The sequence below is a fragment of the Micropterus salmoides genome, unplaced genomic scaffold (genome assembly GCF_014851395.1).
Source record: "Micropterus salmoides isolate LMB-PRFRI ecotype aquatic unplaced genomic scaffold, ASM1485139v1 Ms_hic_scaffold_2, whole genome shotgun sequence".
Taxonomy (NCBI): Eukaryota; Metazoa; Chordata; class Actinopteri; order Centrarchiformes; family Centrarchidae; genus Micropterus; species Micropterus salmoides.
This window is the reverse complement of record NW_024041150.1, coordinates 36,109,915-36,128,938: the sequence shown is the minus strand read 5'-3', so window position 1 is coordinate 36,128,938 and position 19,024 is coordinate 36,109,915. Positions and strand designations below refer to the sequence as shown.

Here is a 19,024-nt window from a genome sequence, read left to right as displayed (position 1 = left end):
ACTTGGATATTATATTCATTCATTACACACAGACTGACATATTTCAAATGTTTATTTCATTTAATTGTGATGATTCAAACTGACAACTAATGAAAATCCCAAATTCAGTATCTCCAAAACTTAGAATATTACTTAAGACCAATACAAAAAAAGGATTTTTAGAAATGTTGGCCAACTGAGTACGAAGTATGAACATGAAAAGTATGAGCATGTACAGCACTCAATACTTAGTTGGGGCTCCTTTTGCCTGAATTACTGCAGCAATGCAGCGTGGCATGGAGTCGATCAGTCTATGGCACTGCTCAGGTGTTATGAGAGCCCAGGTTGCTGGGCTCTCAAAACACAACTATAGTGGCCTTCAGCTCTTCTGCATTGTTGGGTCTGGTGTATCGCATCTTCCTCTTCACAATACTCCATAGATTTTCTATAGGGTTAAGGTCAGGCGAGTTTGCTGGTCAATTAAGAACAGGGACACCATGGTCCTTAAAGCAGGTACTGGTAGCTTTGGCACTGTGTGCAGGTTCCAAACATGGATTCTGTGCCTCTCCTCTCTTCCTCCAGACTCTGGATTTCCAAAGGAAATGCAAAATTTACTTTCATCAGAGAACATAACTTTGGACCACTCAGCAGCATTCCAGTCCTGTGGACTGACACAAGGAAGCCGACAGCTGAAACCCAGGTCTTGCATACGTCTGTGCGTGATGGTTCTTGAAGCTCTGACTCCAGCTGCAGTCCACTCTCTGTGAATCTCCCCCACATTTTTTAATGGGTTTTTTTTCACAATCCTCTCCAGGGTGCGGTTATCCCTATTGCTTGTACACTTTTTTATACCACATCTTTTCCTTCCCTTCGCCTCTCTAATAATGTGCTTTGACACAGAGCTCTGTGAACAGCCAGCCTCTTTAGCAATGACCTTTTGTGTCTTGCCCTCCTTGTGCAAGGTGTCAATGGTCGTCTTTTGGACAGCTGTCAAGTCAGCAGTCTTCCCCATGATTGTGTAGCCTACAGAACTGGACTGAGAGACCATTTAAAGGCCTTTGCAGGTGTTTTGAGTTAATTAGCTGATCAGAGTGTGGCACCAGGTGTCTTCAATATTGAACCTTTTCACAATATTCAAATTTTCGGAGATACTGATTTTGGTGTTTCATTAGATGTCAGTTATAATCATCAAAATTAAAAGGAATGAACACTTGAAATATATCAGTCTGTGTGGAATGAATGTATACATTATACAAGTTTCACTTTTTGAATGTCATTACTGAAATAAGTCAACTTTTTGATAATATTCTAATTATATGACCAGCACCTGTAGACAACAAAAAGTAAAGATATTGTAAAAGTGTTGCTAGGGTACATATGCAAACTTGGACAAAACTACAAAAGTATGATAAAGGAACTGAGGCCCATCTGATATGACTGTGGGTGAACCAGTGAACCACACCAAACTACTGTTCTGTGTCCACATACTTTTGGCTGTATTCTAAGACAAAAAGAGCGAGACAGGAAGAGGGAGAATAAAGCAAAGGAGGGAGCGAGACAAATAGTGATTAGCTAGTGGGATGAGTGAGAGACATAGAGACACGACAAGAGTATGAGAGAAAGCAGAGATAGGAAGAGAGAGTGGGGGGCGGAGATGTTGAGAGATACTGAGAGAGAGTGGAGAGAGAGAGGAAGAAAGAGCACAAAGCAGAAAGCTCGTAGACAAGAAGTGAGAGTAGAGGTAGAGGCCGGTGGAAAAAGGAACAAAATAAATAATATAAAAGGACTCTCAACAGCTCTGCCGATGATCATTCACCATCTTTAAGAACATATTTTGAGAGAGAGAGAGAATTTGTCACCATGGTGAAGTTGTGGAGTCGCCTCTGCTTCCTTGGTGAGTTCAGCTCAACCGCCCACCTGCTTTCATCTCAGATTTCAAACTTTTGTATGCATGTGTTGTTTTCCATGGTGATAAAAAACAAAACTTAACATAAAAATGTGACTAGTTAATTGATTTGTTAAAAAGCAGAAGAGGAACACTAACTTTGTAAGCAGAGCAGGGCTCCCGCGCTCACTCGCACACCAAATCCAAAACTTTCAAATGTTCACATTGTTTTGACAGTAGTTGAAAGAGACGCTGCAGCGGCCTCATGGTTTCACTGCTGCGCGCGTAGATGCAAGAAGTGCTGGTAACATCTCTAAGTAAACAGATGTCCATTAATTTACCAACACTTTCAAGGCCTTGATTTTGTCTTTAATTTACACTTCAAGGTCCTTGAATGACTTTTGGGTTCATTTAAGGACTCAGGAACACCTGACGTATGCAGGAAGTACTATGGAGCACACACATGCTGCAATACAGGTGAAAAGTTAATGGAGACCCAATTTGAATTATCAGGAAATTTAAAAGTACATTTAGAAAGTTGTAACTATGACCCAACCCTACTGTTAAACTACTCTCATATTATTTAGTTTTACCGTCACCTCAAGATCTATTTACCCTGAGTGGCACTTTTCTCATTAGCATAGCCTCATTTATTCTCTCTGAAATTTGCAATATAATGCAGGTATTGTCCAAGTTATTGGTCTTCTATATTTGCAACTTACAGAGCCATCGTATGCCCCATTGATTTCTCAACAAGTGATTTGTTAAACCACAGTAAATATGAGATGGTATGTAGACATGAAGTGCAAAAAACATTCATGCATTGCACATACTGAAATCTGGAGTTAAAGGTCACAGTAAAAGATGGAATAAGTGTGTACATATATGATTAATGCACTCCTACATGATCTCCTGTCCTTCTTGTGTCTTACTTCTCTGCTCACATTTGCACACCAGCGGTTGTCTTTTTCACACGTATGAAAACTTGTTGCAGAAAACTCTACCTGTCAACAAGTGTGACCTCTTTACTATAACTGAGTATATGTGTTAATGTTTTTTCTGTTTTCTTTAGCTAACACTAGCCAGAAGCAATTCATATGAAGATTTGATCTGTCCTTGGTCCATGGTCTACCTGACCTTGCATAATAACTCTCTCTTTCTGTCCCAGTTCTAGCAGTTTCATTCATTTCCAGAGGACAAACTGGTCCTTCTGATTCAAAAGATGACCAGCATCCTAAAAACAAGACAGGTACGGTGAAAACAGACTTTATTGACATGTGCTGTGGATCAGGGCAGCTTGTGTCCTGTCATGGACTCAGTGGTTTCCCAAATCTTGCTCAACTAGCAATTGCGCGCTGAGTGCTATAGTAGGTCGGACTGTAACAGCCAGACCATGTTTTTGAGATACATAAATTAAGTTAATGTAATGTGCTGAAAGTTTATTAAAGTAAAATGAACAAATCTTAAGGTAACCTTGACTTGTCCTTGAGACACTTTGGGAAGCACTGCTGTCCTGTCCTATAGTGAAATGTACTGTCCTGTGCTGTACTGCTTTGTCCCAAATTGTCCTATAATGCACTTTACTGTGTCTAACTGCACTGTACTGTACTATCCTGAACTGTACTGGCTTGAACTGTACTCTTTTTGTACAGTCCCACTTTGTCCTCTAGCATCCAAACTTACTCCACTGCAGTCTCCTGTCCAGTCTTGCTCCGTACTGTATTGTCAGGTCCTAACTGTTATATACTGTCCTATGGTTTATTGTACTGTACTATCATGTCTTGAACTCTACTCCTCCATACTGTCCTCAATTGTTCTGGCCTGTCATTGGCATTTCCTGTCCTTTCATGTTTTGTCTTCTGGCGTCCTGTCCTGTTCTGTAATGTACTGTGCTGTCCCTTACTCTACTGTAATATAATGTACTGTTCTGTCCCAGACTGTATTATTCTATGTTATTGTTTCTTGTCCTGTCCGGTTTTGTCCTCTAGCGTCCTGTCCTGTGTATTCTGCTGTCCTAAACCATCAAGCCCTGCCCTGTATTATATTGTCCCGTCCTGTACTTTATTGTCCTATATTATTATTCTTGTCTTATCTGGTTTTGTCCTCTTGGGTCCTGTCCTGGTGTGTACTCTGTTGTCCTAAACTGCCCAGTACTGTATTGTCCTGTCCTGTGCTGAACTGTCCTGAGTTGTACTGTCCCGCAATGTCCTGTAACATCCTCTACTGTTCTGTCTTTTTACTGTCCTTCTTTGTATCTTGTACGATTGTGTACGATAACGGCTGGATCTGTTGTAATGTGCTGTGCTCTATCAGGTTATATGATCTGTGCTGAATAAATGCGCTGCCCTCTGGCACACTGCATGGTGTCAGTGTCCACATCCTGCATCTTTCCTGTACCAGTGTTGTGTGGGGGGAGATGGTCTGGGGGCCTCAAAGTGTTCAGAAAACCTCTGGCTGATTCTGTGTGTCTCCTCCTTGTCTGACACAGATTCTTCTGAGCTCTTGACTGCTTCCCCGTCCCCGCTGTCATCGAACACAACTGTCAATGAAGTTACCACGCTGCCCACATCTTTTCTTTCTGATCATGCATTATCAAATACAACACATCTGCCAGTCTTTACGGTAATACCTTATTACCTTATTATTTTCTTTCTTTCTGAGAGTTAGAACTGTAGCGAGCTTGTGACCGGGAGGTCACTGGTTCAATCCCTGAGCTGGCAGGATAAAATCTAGGTGTAGAAAGTAAACCAAGCAGTGCTTGCCCTCCCTCATTTACGTGCCCTTGAGCAAGGTCCATAACCCCAGCAGCTCCAGTGGAGCTGGCCAGCAGACGGGGCTGCGGTTGTACTGGGCAGCTTCCAGGTGTGAATATGATCAGGGCCTTCCTGCAAAAGAGAGGCTTCCTCCTCTGAATAAATAAAAGTTAAGAAAACAAACAACAACAAAAAATAATTGTGAGGATTTCAATTTAATATTTTTGGGGTTTGGACTTTCAATCTGAAAAACAAGCTACATGAGCATTTTTTTATTATTTTCTGCCATTTTATTGACTAAAATAATGATAAAATTATAGACTGATTCTAAAGCGCAGCCCTAATAATATAACTTTGACGAAAGTAAATAAACTGTCACCAGTTGTTCTATAAAATGGATTACCTCAAGCAAGTTTCAAGTCTTGTTCACCAAGACTATTTTGTCACATTGTTATGTGATTATCGCATGTTACTGACAGGAAACAGTGACTTTCTAAATATAACTAAAAAGATATACATTAAATTTAACTGAGCTAAAACAATCCAAACCACAGATGACTAAGACATGACGTCTTCACACAAAAACAGGATCCACTATCCAACATCAACACATGTAAAGCTTAATTTACATGAATCCAGCCAGTGCGTGGTGACATACACACAGTACATGAATGAAATCAATCAGCCAGTAAGAGGAAATTTAATTGAGACAGAGCAGATTAGAAAAGTAAATGTGGGGATCTTAAGAAATGATGTGTGATCTCCCTCTGAAATCTTTTACAGACCCAGAATGACTCTAACGACACTGTGACTACAACCCCGGCCAGTGGGAGGGAGGAAGATCAGGTTTCCCAGACAACAGTTTCTATGACAACGTCAAGTACCTCACCAGAGCCATCAGGTACCGTACTCGATGTAAAAGCTATATATGTGAGAGTCGAGCCTCTCAGCTTTGTCTTCCTGTGTGTCAAACCACACACTCACGTGGTTCTCTGTAACTGCTACCCTGCTGCCACACAAACACACTCAAACCGTCAAACACACTCAAACGTTCAGACACACACGCAACGGCTGGTGTGTCAAGCTCACACAAAGTGCAACCACACCCAGCGTTTCTATAAATTCAGTTTTAAATGGCAACCAGTCAAGTTTAAACTGAGATGAGAAAATAAATTATTATAAAATAAATATTAAATATTTGCTGGTTGCAGCTTCTCAAATGTGAGTATTTGATGCTTTTCTTTGTCCTATAAGACAGTAAACTGAATATCTTCATAGGCTGTTGGTCAAATAAAACTAGCAATCTGAAGAATCTGGGGAATTTTAAGGATTTTTAACTCTTTTCTGACATTTTATAGTGAAAACAGTTAATGGGTGAATTTAGAAAAATAACTTACGGATTAACTGTAAATAAATATATGCTAATTGTTAGTTACAGCCCTGATTATGAAAAAAAAAGGAGGCATAAATAAAAAGAGATGTGTTTTTATTTACTCTTAGACATCTTTGTAAGTTTGTACAGTTTAAGGGGTTGTATCAAGTTGTTTCTTCTTTGAAAAGAAGAACATGCTCTCTATTGTAGGGGAATCTTCTATCTTGTATTTCTAATGCTGCACTCGATTATTGATAACGTGGCACTATTAAAGCTTCATGCTATTGTGACATGCATACATCATCTCTTTTTCGAACTTCTAAAATACTTTGAATTAATAAAAGAGGACTCAGGACGTCCTGCTGGCCCAGTGATTAATGATTAAAGGAGCATAGGACGTTGGTTACAGATGACACCCTCTCTGTCTCTGCTGTTTCCTGCGTCTTCAGTATCATGTCTAATCAAAACTGTTAGAAAACAGCGAATAGAGACAGGAAACATAGGGAGTTATATGGCATGCAACAAATGTCCCCAGCTGGTATCAAACCAGGGACATTGTGTCTTAACCACTATTCCACAGGGATGCTCCTCACACTAACATTATCCAGTCAGTCTACAAAGCCTTCTGTTCTCCACTAGATGGCACACGTGGTGACACCAAGAACTGACTTTTGTTGTTATGAATTACTGAACCTCAGAGTGCTGAACAGTAACCAGGTTTCTGTGTCTTCTTTCTCTTTGTAGTAATTATTGAAAACACGGGTAATTCATCCTGGGGTAAGGACTATTTATTGTTTTATTTATGATACCAAACCAGCATGTTATATCCTATTTCTATTTCTCTTTTTCATTCCTCACTGCTGCTCCTGAAACACAACTACTGACAGACTGACTGATTACAGTTTTTTTAAGGTGCAAAACAAGCAAAGCCCACATATCATTACATACATGGAAAGACACAACAAATTCAGCAACAACAACAAAAAAAGATTCTGATTCTTGTAATTATGTGAAACAGATGTTTAAATTTTGAGATACGAAATAAGAGTTACAAGATATGAAAGTCATACTTACAAAAAAACATGTCTAATTGTTTTTTCTTTGGGGAATGCAATGTTCCATATAGAGGAGTGGTTCATATTAAATAAATACACATTATGAAATAAAAAAAAAATATATATATATAACCAATAAATTGTGAAATAATTGAATTAATTATTACAACTCAACCTATTATTACAGAATGCAATTTTACTTCCTTACAACAAGTTTTTGAGTTTTTATGTTATTACATATGTGCTTATTTCAAAACAATACGGTAGTTTTTAAGGATTTTTATCCATTCCACCTCAACACTACCAGTAATCATTATTATTACTAATATTTATTCATTAAACTTCTGTTAATACTGTAAATACTGTACTTATCCATGCTCCTTTTTATATTTGATATTTATGTTTTTATATTTGTAGGCAATATTTTATTTGTATTTTCTATTTGTTAACTTTATATTATTATTCCTATTCCTTTAATAACTTGATGTGTAAAGCGAGCAACTGTAACAAAAGAACTTCCCCTTTGTGTGACATTTTATAACAGCATTTTCCCTAATTACAATTTCATTTAATCTCATTTTAATGTGACTTTTGTAACATTGATATTTTGGGGCTCCATACATTCATAGTGATCAAATGTACAGATTTTTGTTTTTATTAAAAAATAAAAATGATTATATATCTATAATTTCTTGATAATTGATCATATAAGTGGCACAAAGGAGCCCCCAGATTCTACGGTCACTGCTAATAAAACTGAAATGGATCTCTCTCCACCTCTGTCTCTAGTCTATGTGATCCTGGTGTTTATCATCCTGGCGATCGTTGTTCTGTGTGTCATCCTCTACTATCTCAGGAGAGTCTCCAGGGTGAGAGGATGAGATATATTTCACACCCACTCATATCTCATATCTGTTACAGCTAGGACAGTCAGTTGATGCTCTTATGTTGCACTTTATATTGAACTGTAATAACTAACTTGCTCGTTCGTTTGTCCAGACGTACTCGTTTGACCTCCAGCGTCCAAGTCCCGCCACCCATCACAACGAACCAACTGGCACCTTTGAACCAGTCTACCTGGACGACCTGGGTATGTGTGGGGTTACATTTAAATTACTGTGTCATGAATACATATGAGCCTATCCTGACGTGGTTTGCGTGTGTTGCATCTCAGATCAACCTGCCCCTAAAAACCAAGTGACCCCTGACGACCTTTCACCTCCTCCAGTAGCCAATGGCACGACTCTACAGTCGGAGGAAAAGGGCTCCAACGGAGAGATTGGTACAACATCAAATTATATTTTTCTGGTTTTCATGTGGCCGTTATTTCATTTTAAAGAGATGGTTCAATACTTTTGGTAAATATGCTTATTCTCTTTCTCTCTGAGAGTTATGAGCATGAAGTATTAGCTTAGCTTAGCATAAAGTTTGGAAGCAGGCAGAAACAGCTAGCCTGACTCCGCATATTTCATGACCACATTTAACCCCACAAATTCACACAAAATATTTTTTTTACAATTCTAATACAAATTAAAATAATCAAATGAAATAATCAAAATATAGTGTGTTAATTAACGAGCTTTAAAGGTGCTGGGCAGATTATTTCCCATCTTTAGGCTGCACTATAGCTTCACACATAGATGATAAATCAATCTTGTCATCTAACTCCAAGACAGAAATCCAATTAGCATATATTTCTTTAAAATATTTCTTTGTACTGACCATAGACTGTATATAAGAAGTGGACGTAGTCATGCTGGACTGCTGGTTTGAAGCCTCGAGTTTGGCCAATAGGGCGCCGCCATGTTGAGACGTGACCATATTTGGGCGAGACGGTGGAGCTAACGGCCGTGTGTGGAGCTAGCTAGCTTGCTTAGCTAGGTGAAGCTGTAATTCACGTTAACTGTCATTTTAACAGGGCTGACAATTTTGTCTTAAAGCTAAATACACTCACCAGAGAAAGTGAACATCCAACTCCTAATAAGCTTTTTCAACGGCGCTGGTTAAATTTACACAGTGCTGTGGGTAGGAGTCACTCTATCCTGATTGACAAGTTGTTACCATGGCGACCTGTCAAGATAATCCCACCCTGAAGCATACTCTGCTTTATGGTCTATTTTAAAATAAATGGGACCATAATTTACTAAATGAACATCATGTTGTATTGAAGAAGACCTGAAATTAGTGATTGAGACCATAAGCTTATTATAAGTGTTTACTGAAGTAATATATCAGCTGAGAAGTAGGGTCATTTTACCATTATTTCTAATGGAGCCAGACTTCTTTTTACAACCAGAAAAGTCGCCCCCTGCTGGCCGTTTGATATAATGCAGGTTTATAGGACTTCCTCATTGGCTTTGCGTATCAGACCGGAAGTTACCTGCTTGGTACTGACTGACATTTTCTGAAGCAGACGGTGTGCTTTAGATTGATTTCATTGTGTAACCACTAGACCATCAGGACGCCCCATCACACCAACTAATTAACAGTATCCAGTGAGTCTGGTCTGGCCTGCTCTGTTTTTGCTCGGGAATGCCTGTTAAGTGGTGAGGGGTTTGAACAGTCTGTGCATTTCTTCTGCTTCTGTTCTCCACTAGGGGGACACTGACTGGTGGCTTTTGTGTCCAGTTAAAACAGTGAAGTCAGTAAAATTTAAACTCTGTTGAGAGCAAACCATTCAGTAAAGGCAAGGATAAATGGTTTGTTTAAATTGCTTTGAATCTAGCCACTGGCAGAACTGTCGTCATGTTCATGTTAGTAAATGAGATCATCTGTATCAAGCTAAACACAGGGTTTACTGTTTACCTTGTTATCCATCATCAGTCCACATGTTTTCACAAAACTGACATAGCGATAGAGCTCAGTAGAGGAAATGAAATGTGAGACTACAAAATTTTCACCGTGAAACTACAAAATAGAGTGTGTGGGGCGAAACACTGAACTACTCACATCCTCACATTTATCAAGTCTACATCTTGTCACTGAGCCTGGTGCAGTCATAAAACATTGCAACTTGTCTTAACCTTTTCTTCTCTTCGTCTGCTCATTCCCTCACTCCAGCTCCAAAGGAACAGCCAGAAGCAAACGGTCTGGCTTCTTCACCCACCAGTCACACCAGCCTCTCACTGGGCGACGACCCAGCTGAGAAGACATCCAGCTCATCGAGCATTACAAACCTATTCTTTGATGCTGTTGGGAAGGAGCAGCAGAACGAAAACAACAACAACCCATGTAAGATGCTTTATATTGATACAAACACATAAATATGTCTTAATGGGATACGCAACTGATTTAGTGCTGATTTAGAAAATGTACAATGTGCATGGAGACATTATTGTTTAACAGGCAAAAGTATTTTCCTTTCCCTTAGATTGTCAATTTTAAAAGTGAACCACTTTACCTCCTGAGCCACAGCCGCCCAGTCTTATTAATGGTGTTTAACCTACAGCAGCTTAGCACAAAGTGGGAAAGCAGGGGAAAATTGCTGGCCTCCACCAAAAGCAGAAAAAAACATGTATTGACTTAAAACAACTCGAAAACTGTTTTAGTCACATTTTGTGTTTTGTTATCTTGTGAGCTAGTCTCAGTTCAATTGGTTAAATTTAGGAAAATTTACAAACCTGCCAACTAGGCTGTTATAGCTAGTGGACATGAACTGATATGTTGTGTCTGTGGTTAGTAAAAATAGCACTTGTTCACCGCTGTGTTTCATTCAGTCGTGGAAACTCAAGTTTTGTACCTACTGAAGTACAGTTTTGAGGTACTTGCACTTCACTTGAGTATTTTCTTTTTATGATACATTATGTATTTTGTACTCCACTACATTTATTTGACAGCATTATTTACTTTACAGATTGAGATTATTAATATAAAATATAAATTAACAGGTAAATTAATGCATTATTATGGATTAGCATCACAGCTACATTTAAAGTAGTATCCAGTATCCAGCTGCAACATTAGTAATTCTTACACATGAATACATCACTAATTATAATCCAGTGATATAATATACAGTATGTCATTCTGAAAATTGACATTGTGCCTTATTAGTATTCGAATATATTTGTACTTTTGCTTTGAGAAAGATGTTTAATGCAAGACCTTTGAGTATGTTGGTATTGTTTTTAATACCGAAGTAAAAGATCCTTCTTCCACCACTCGTTTCACTTTTTATTTTTACAAGTTAAACACACCTCTGGAGTTGTTAAGGCACCTTTGATGGAGCTAGATTAGCTGTTTCACCCTAATGCTAAGCTAGGCTAAAAAAGTATTTAAGTAAAGAAACAAGTGTTTTGGAAAATATAATGTTTTAGGTAATATTTTATACACTATATTGTATGAAATCTTGTCCTTCTCTTCTACTTTCTTCAGCGGTTTGCTCCAGTGACCCGTTCGTTGAAATAAACCTTGATGACCCGGCGTGTTGTGATCAGCTCCTCACCTCTCCTGAAGCTCCTTCTTCAGTCCTCCCCTTCTCTCCTTTCTCCTTCTCCTCCTCCTCCTCCTCTTCTTCTTAGCACCTTCATTGATGACGCCAAGATCAACATGGAGGCAGCGTCTGTGTCTTTAAAAAGATTTTTGTCTTTTATTTCAAGTCTGTTCCTAAACAAACTGGGATTCTTTGTCAGTGAAACAAGTGAAAATGTAAACTTAAGCATTTTGTTGTGATGTGTTTCGACTGGAGGTCTTGTCTTCACCTGTGGTCTCGCAACCCGTTCTCATCCCAGGGCGTCACATATGGTCGCGTTTGCAAGACCCCTTGGTGTCGCTTTTTAACACTCTGGGTACCCCTTTGGCGTAGTTTTTGTACCTCTAGGACTCCGTGGTCAAGTTAGCAAGAATAAATGTGCAATGTCTGGATACACTTTCAAAATAAAATTAGTGGTTATCATTGTGAAACATCACAATTTGGTTAGGTTTAGGTAACAAAACTACTTGGTTAGGTGTAGGAAAAGATCATGGTTTGGGTTAAAATAACTGCATTACTTACGTGAACATACATAAATTAATAAGCTGCATAACATCACTAAAAAGAAATCAATGTTAACTTTTTGTTTCACACGGGAAACGAATCCTGGACGAAAACCCAGTTTCTGATCCACCTGCCTCAACCAGCTCTTTACCTGGACTTTTCTGTTATTTAAAGTTGTACTTCAAGCATTGAACTATGACGCTGAAGGGTGCCTTGTGCATTGCTACCAGACACTGAAGGACGTGACAAAGCTTAGCGGTTTGACGCTCTGGGAAAGAGAACGGGCTGGGTCTTTACGCCAAAACACCAAAACAACAGCAGCTCAATTAACCTGAACTAAACGTTAGCTAGCTATCTAGCAAGACAAACATTTTACTATTGCAGTTAGCAGTAGCAAGCCTTTGTGTTATCGCAGTGGTCTCTTTAAAATGAATGCAGCATGTGTTTTGATGGAGCTATTATCAGCCTTAACTAACTGCTGTTTCTCAAACTACAAGAATATGATGCTTTCAAGCCATTAAAAACCTGTTTCCTAACTAAATAATGTCTTCACTGCTGGAGAGTTACTGTAAATATGTTTTCTATATTTTAAAATATGGGTTATCAAGTTTTTTTCAGTAACTCTTTAAATTCTGTACAACACATCTGTTTATAAATCCAAGAAGATGAAATGTTTTAGGGACTTGTGGTTTTGTTTGCTGGATTTTTAGTATTTGTTTTTACTTACAATTTTTTAATGAATACATTATTTGTAGAAAATAATTAGAAATAAATAAAAAACATATTTCATCTCTGTCATTTTACTTTATTTAGGTAATGCTTTGGACCTTGGGACCTTCTCTCAGCCATCTAGCCAGTAAACTAATCTTCATCTGGAGTTTTTATTCTGCTAAACAAATCCAGTTTGCATTCGCAGCTGTAGCTCTTGTTCACTTTATAATTATACTGAACTGTGTCACAAAGGCTAAGACTGTTGATGTTGTTAAAAGTCTTGATTATAACTCTTATTTCTATCCCTTTAAGAAAGAAAAAACGTTTGACCATTTTGTTTTGTCCTGTTCAACTTTACTCAGCGTTTAGGCTTTTATGGAGCATCACAAATATTTTTACGTTATCTGGTTCTTGTTGTTTTAAAAAGTGCAACACAAATAAACATCTTTATTATTATTATAAAATAAATCTATTTACATTGGACAACCACACACACTGTTAAATGTGTTGGTGAATCATTACGGCTGGTGATTTAGCTGATGCTTTTATCCAAAGCGATAAGAGAAGAGGTCGGACGGCTCTGGAGCAACTAGGGGTTGAGTGTTTTGCTCAGGGACACATTGATGGATGCGTCACAGTGGATTCGAACCCGGGACTCTCACGCAAAAGGCATGTGTCTTATCCACTGCACCAACATCACCCCCATGAATGCCTCTAGTCAAACTACATTAATAACCACTGGCAATTGTTTCATACAAATACATTTTATTTATTCCTATACACAGCACAGGCTATGAAATAAAATAAATGCTATTTATATGCAAAAGTACAAACATTTAAAAACAATTCAAAAGGTATAGCTTATAAAATTGTTTTCTAAATAAAAAAAAACAGATTATTCAACAAAGCTTTGTAGCAGTGAGCCCTCTGATTGACACAGAGACTTAGAAGAAGTCTGCAACTCTTCTGAACGTTTTATCCTCTTTTGCATCATAATTATGGGTATATGGCACATTTACTGTATCAGAGTGTGTGTGTGTGTGTGTGTGTGTGTGTGTGTGTGTGTGTGTGTGTGTGTGTGTGTGTGTGTGTGTGTGTGTGTGTGTGTGTGTGTGTGTGTGTGTGTGAGTGTGTATTTTGCTTGTGTGTATGTGGAGGCGCTCAGCCCAGACACAGAACGGAGGTGCAATTAAAATTTCACAATGACTACTTTTCTTGTTTTAATTCCTCCACAACATAGCACCACAATTTACATTCTATCTGACAAAACAGATAAAAAATACTGATGTTAACAAAGAAAAATGAGGTTTGGGTTTACTCAGTAAACATCCTTCACTTATGAAACTGAGCTTGTAAACTTTCATTTTAAACACTTACCTTCAATGCATTTTAAAGTGGCAAATAAAAAATACCATAGAAAAATATATACTTTAGTAAAGTGCTAAATTAAGTTGTTCCTAGCAATAGTGATGAGAATTACTGCTCCAAATCCTTTCTGAGAGCCGGCTCTTCATTTAGTACCACTTATGCTAGTCATAGCTTTATTTGCATTATGCTGAATTCATCATCTAATACATTGAAATATTCTGTCATATTGATGGTCAAAAAGTCGAATATGTCAAGAAATGACAAAAATCAGCTCTTAGATAGGAGCTGTCTCCCATCCTTCACTTGAATGAAGGAGCCCACTCTTCGAGCTGACTCTATCTCAAATAGGAAACAGTCTGAAGACAACAGATTGAAATGATGAAAGAACAACTGGCCTAATACTGCTGGACACGATGTAGATGAGATCATTGACAGTGGACCATACAGTCAATGTGCCATAAAACCAAAAGTACAAGCTAAAAGAGGACTCACTGTGACAATAGGATGTTTACTGACATGCCCACTGCTTGAAAGCCATCACTTCAGTTATTCAAAATAAACACGTGGGCCCAGTCACTTTTTCTTCTTCAAGCAGGGTCTGATCACATTTTGAGCGCTGGGACGTCACCCCCACCTCTGCAAATGCAAACTTCTTCCATTTTCACTTGGTGATGGGGACACATCTTTATTGGGATTAAAGTACAGAACATCACCATTCCGGTTTTGATCTGAATGACTGATGGACAGAATTAAGTGCAGATATATAATTGTCACCTACAAATCCAAACACACCTAAAACCGCTCCATTAAAAATGAGAACATCTTACTTGTTGGTTCCCACGACATAATTCTGTTAGAAGACTTGGTATGTTGAACTTCCAAATGAGAAATGTTCCCACTGCTAGGGCAGCCAGTCCAAAAAGTCCATTTAAAATCCAAACCCATGAATCAACTGTCTGTTTTGGACCTGGATGAAGACAGCACACAAGTTTTTGTATATGATTTCTGATGCATGATCTCTACAACTTCACATAAATTCAACAAAATTGGAGAAATTCAGAGAATTAAAAATAAATCCAGCAATGCATAATCTTGCTGGGGAATAAATACATGTAAATACCCTCTTCAGGAAGTGTTTTTCATCAAGCAGTCACAAAAAAAATATTCACTTTCACACACTACTTTGGCCAGATGGTGGGACTATAATAATCTTAATCTCATATTGGTAAAAGGCTGCTGAGCTGAGCTAACTGTCTTTTCCACCTATCCTCTGGATCAAAACTACCATCCCCGAGACAACCGCTGATTTCAGTGTCGTGAGTATTAAAATCAGTTGGCAGAGATGTGAAAATGGTGTGAGATGGTAAATCCATCAGATTAAATAGCATGTTTCATTTTGGTCACATTTGCATTATTAATATGTGGTACAGCAGTTAATGTCAGAAGCTGAAAATACATTTGTGCTTTGCACGCAGACACTTGTGTGAAATTTAAAGTGATTACTGGACTGAAAACATTATTTCTGTTATGTTTAGCTCAGAGCTGACACAGGAAAACTGGGGATTTGGACCCAGACGCAGGACAGACGCAGAACATACAACTGTGAGTGAGGCAGGCAATCCAAAGCAAAGCACAAACAATGCCATGAATGGCATGAGCGAGAAATCCACAAGGTAGAAAATCCACAAGACACCAGGGAACACAAGAAACAGAGCTGAATGCTCAATCTGCTCAGGACCTATATACACAAGAGTGGTGGAGATAAAGAGACACATGTGGAAACAAAGTAAGACAAGGACACCAGACGCAGCACAACTTCAAAATAAAACAGGAAACACAATGACTATTTCTATATTTCCTAAATATGTTTTACATTTACCCATTTAGCTATGATCCAAAGCAACTTACAAGCACTAAATATGTCAGTCGCTGTACTCACAACAGGAATTGAACCCAGGTCTCCCTCACCAAACGCATGTGTCTTATTCACTGTTTCATCACCAGCCATTATTTCTACATGAGTAAAATAACTGTTCACTGTGCTGACTTACCTTCAGTAGCTGCTGGTCCAGGTGTTGGTGTGATGGGGGGCACATCACTCTTCTTTCCACCATTGGTGGGGAGCCCATCCAAGACAAAACTTTCTGTTGGCAGAAATCATTGTTAGTGTTACAGGAGCATTTGCATGTTTCCCTTTTAACTGAAGAATTTGCTGAAATGAACCAAATCAGCAAAGTTCCACTAAGACAACTCACCACTGTCTAAGGTGCTGCCATTTATATCGATTAATTTACACATGTAGTTTCCCACGTCATTAGGCCTGAAATGTGACAACCTGATATCCATTATGCATCCACTGATGCTGTAGCTACCTTTATCCGTATCACTACCTTTAAGAATGCCTAAAAGCTCCTTGTGAGTATCTGAATTGTAAATATAAACAAGGTCAATCTGGGACATGTTGGGTGTCTTCTGACCACACATGTTCACACTTATTGTTGTAGATCCATTGTGTATCCTGGCGGTCACATTCATAAAACATGCCTCTGTAAAGGAAAGAGAGCAATAAATTAACAAGACACTTCCAATAGTCGTGTTTGTGCTCTACTAGTTCATACCAAACCTATTAAAATGGAGTCTATTGTGTGTTTTAATGTTCATCCCAAGTCATTTATGGTGGCTTCAAATTAAGAAGGTGGAAACTAACCAGAGACACAAGAGGCCAGGATGATGATCTGCAGGATCCTGCAAAACATTTGTTCCTGTCAGAGGAGACAGAGATAAACATGAACACCTGACACAGGTTCAGCCATCAGACAGCAAACAGCGTCTTTCTTACAATGGCCTTGAATGGACTTTGATTTATGAGAGGATCAGTCAATAAAGTTAAGCATACAGTTGTGTACAAATGTGTACAAAAACTATTTGGCAGATGGGCCCAATGGTACATGAGATTAGCGGACAGGTACACACACACACACACACACACACACACACACACACATACTGAGGCTACAAGAACAAACAAGTGATCGCCTAGAGGGGATAGTAACTGGAATGAAAATTGGTATGTCAAGACTCAGCAGATCTGAGGGAAACTCCCTGAATGTGAGTGAGTGTGTTTTGATTAATTTTCTCTGTTCTCTGAGCGAGGGAGGGGTGTCAAGTGTTTTTGGGCTCAAGCTGTTTGTTTGTGTTCTCTGTCCTTCTCCCTCTCTATCTCGTTCGCTCTCTCTGTTGTCCCTTACTTCCAGGGTGAAGTTGTGGGCTTGGCTCCCTGTGGCTGATCGTCCACTCACACCTCCTGGCAATCACTTATTGGCACTCCTGTCTCCCTGCCTCTGATAGCTCTCCTTCGAAAGCCTGGCTGGTCTTCCAGTCTTTGCTGGTTTGTTAAGATGTGGACAGTGAGCGTAATGCAGCTTGCATTTTGCGTTTTCCCTTTTAATTAAAGAACTTGATAAAATGAACCAAAACAGTGAAGATCTATCTAAGATGCTGCCATTATATTAATACATTCACACGCTTATTTTCCACGTCATTAAACTTCAGTCATTACAGCGTAATCATTTTATATGTTCACTGCTGTTCATCAAAAGTACCCTTAAAAATGATCATCGTCAGGTCTGTAAGTAAAGCAAAACAAAAGTGCGTAATGGTCTTCAGACATGTCAGTTGTGTTCTGACCACACATGCTCTCATTCAGCATCCTGGAACTGTTAAGTTGCTAAGCGGTCATGTTCATCAAAAGATGCCAATGTTATTGTATTTTATAGTCAAAGTTATGTTGTTGTTTAATAATGCAGTCTGCAATTTGGACAGTTTTACAACACAACTTTAACAAGAGACAGCAGCCGGGAAGGTTTTAAAAACACAAGCAATCTTTTTAAAATAGTCAAGAGTAACAAATGTGTAGTTCACACACAGTAAGGGGTTTAAACAAGCCAACTTATGTTATGTTCTTAAAATCAACTTGCAGAGCCTTGCCCAGAGTCAATACATGACAATGCACAGGATAAGTGGTTTATAAGATGGATAGATGTATATTAAGAACTTCATACACTCTACAAGGTTCTCATGAATGAAAATATGAATGAACAAAGAAATCTGCCAAAGATGAGCTTGAGAGTGCAGCATATCAGTGGAAGAAAAGGGAGTTACAAAGGAAAGAAAGTAAAGATGTTAAACCTGAGCCGCCGGAAAAAAGGTCTCCTATGTGCAAGTTTAATAAACTGTACACATATAGTGGGGCTATATGTATATATACATATATATAAAATAATGAATTAAATAAATAAGATATAAATGGCATACAGTATGACACAATCAAGGTGCTAGGCATACAACTGGCATACAATTCAAAAGGAAATGGTAAAAAAAATCGGATTTTTTAAGCAAACTGGGTTTGAAAAGATGTCATAACAATGAAACATGCAAGCCATCTGCACTTTTTGCATTTTTTTGTTACTAAAATAATCAAAGTGAGTTAAATGGCCAAAAACACTTTACCTCTTTCTCTCTATCACTCCGTCTCTCTGACTTTGTTCTTTACTCTTACTTCACCTAGGAAAGCCTATAACCACACCCTCCATGGATTCACTCTCTCTTTCTTTGGATGTTATCATTTAGTTATCAATACTGCATGGATATCTGTTGATACATATTATGTTAATCAAGTTGAACATCATAGGTGAGCATGTGCGGTTGGAGCGACTCCAGGTCAGGTCAGGATACTTTATTTGTAGAAATTTGTCTTTGCAGTGGACAAGTCATCTTCACATTTGGAAACAAACACAAGACACTAAGACAAGGAAAGTATACGGACAGGAAAACAAGTAGATTGCATTTGCAACAATCAATCATTCATTACATTTATTCATACGTTCATCCAAAGCGACTTACAATTGCCATATATGTCAGAGTTCG

General features: G+C 38.5%; 1 protein-coding gene and 1 long non-coding RNA gene across 2 annotated transcripts; one reads left to right on the top strand and one right to left on the bottom strand.

The window, feature by feature from the left end:
* Window positions 1-1,655: 1,655 nt before the first annotated feature.
* Window positions 1,656-12,812, top strand: LOC119913180. The gene is made up of 10 exons (XM_038732532.1): window positions 1,656-1,873; window positions 3,033-3,113; window positions 4,353-4,486; window positions 5,401-5,518; window positions 6,734-6,766; window positions 7,834-7,913; window positions 8,044-8,134; window positions 8,219-8,326; window positions 10,105-10,275; window positions 11,419-12,812. Exons 1-10 carry the CDS (start codon window positions 1,840-1,842, stop codon window positions 11,562-11,564), a joined length of 996 nt encoding a protein of 331 aa, XP_038588460.1. The 5' UTR covers window positions 1,656-1,839; the 3' UTR covers window positions 11,565-12,812.
* Window positions 12,813-13,661: 849 nt separating this feature from the next.
* On the bottom strand, window positions 13,662-16,635 carry LOC119913308. The gene is made up of 3 exons (XR_005446433.1): window positions 16,150-16,635; window positions 14,926-15,065; window positions 13,662-14,781 (listed from the first exon to the last, which is right to left on the bottom strand). It is a non-coding gene; the product is annotated as an uncharacterized LOC119913308 (long non-coding RNA).
* Between the last annotated feature and the right edge of the window lie 2,389 nt (window positions 16,636-19,024).

Coding starts and splice junctions, on each gene's coding strand:
- LOC119913180 (XM_038732532.1), top strand. CDS start 1,840: ATGGTGAAGTTGTGGAGTCGCCTCTGCTTCCTTG. Junction 5,519..6,733: donor TACCTCACCAGAGCCATCAG/GTACCGTACTCG, acceptor TTCTCTTTGTAG/TAATTATTGAAAACACGGGT. Junction 6,767..7,833: donor CACGGGTAATTCATCCTGGG/GTAAGGACTATT, acceptor CTCTGTCTCTAG/TCTATGTGATCCTGGTGTTT.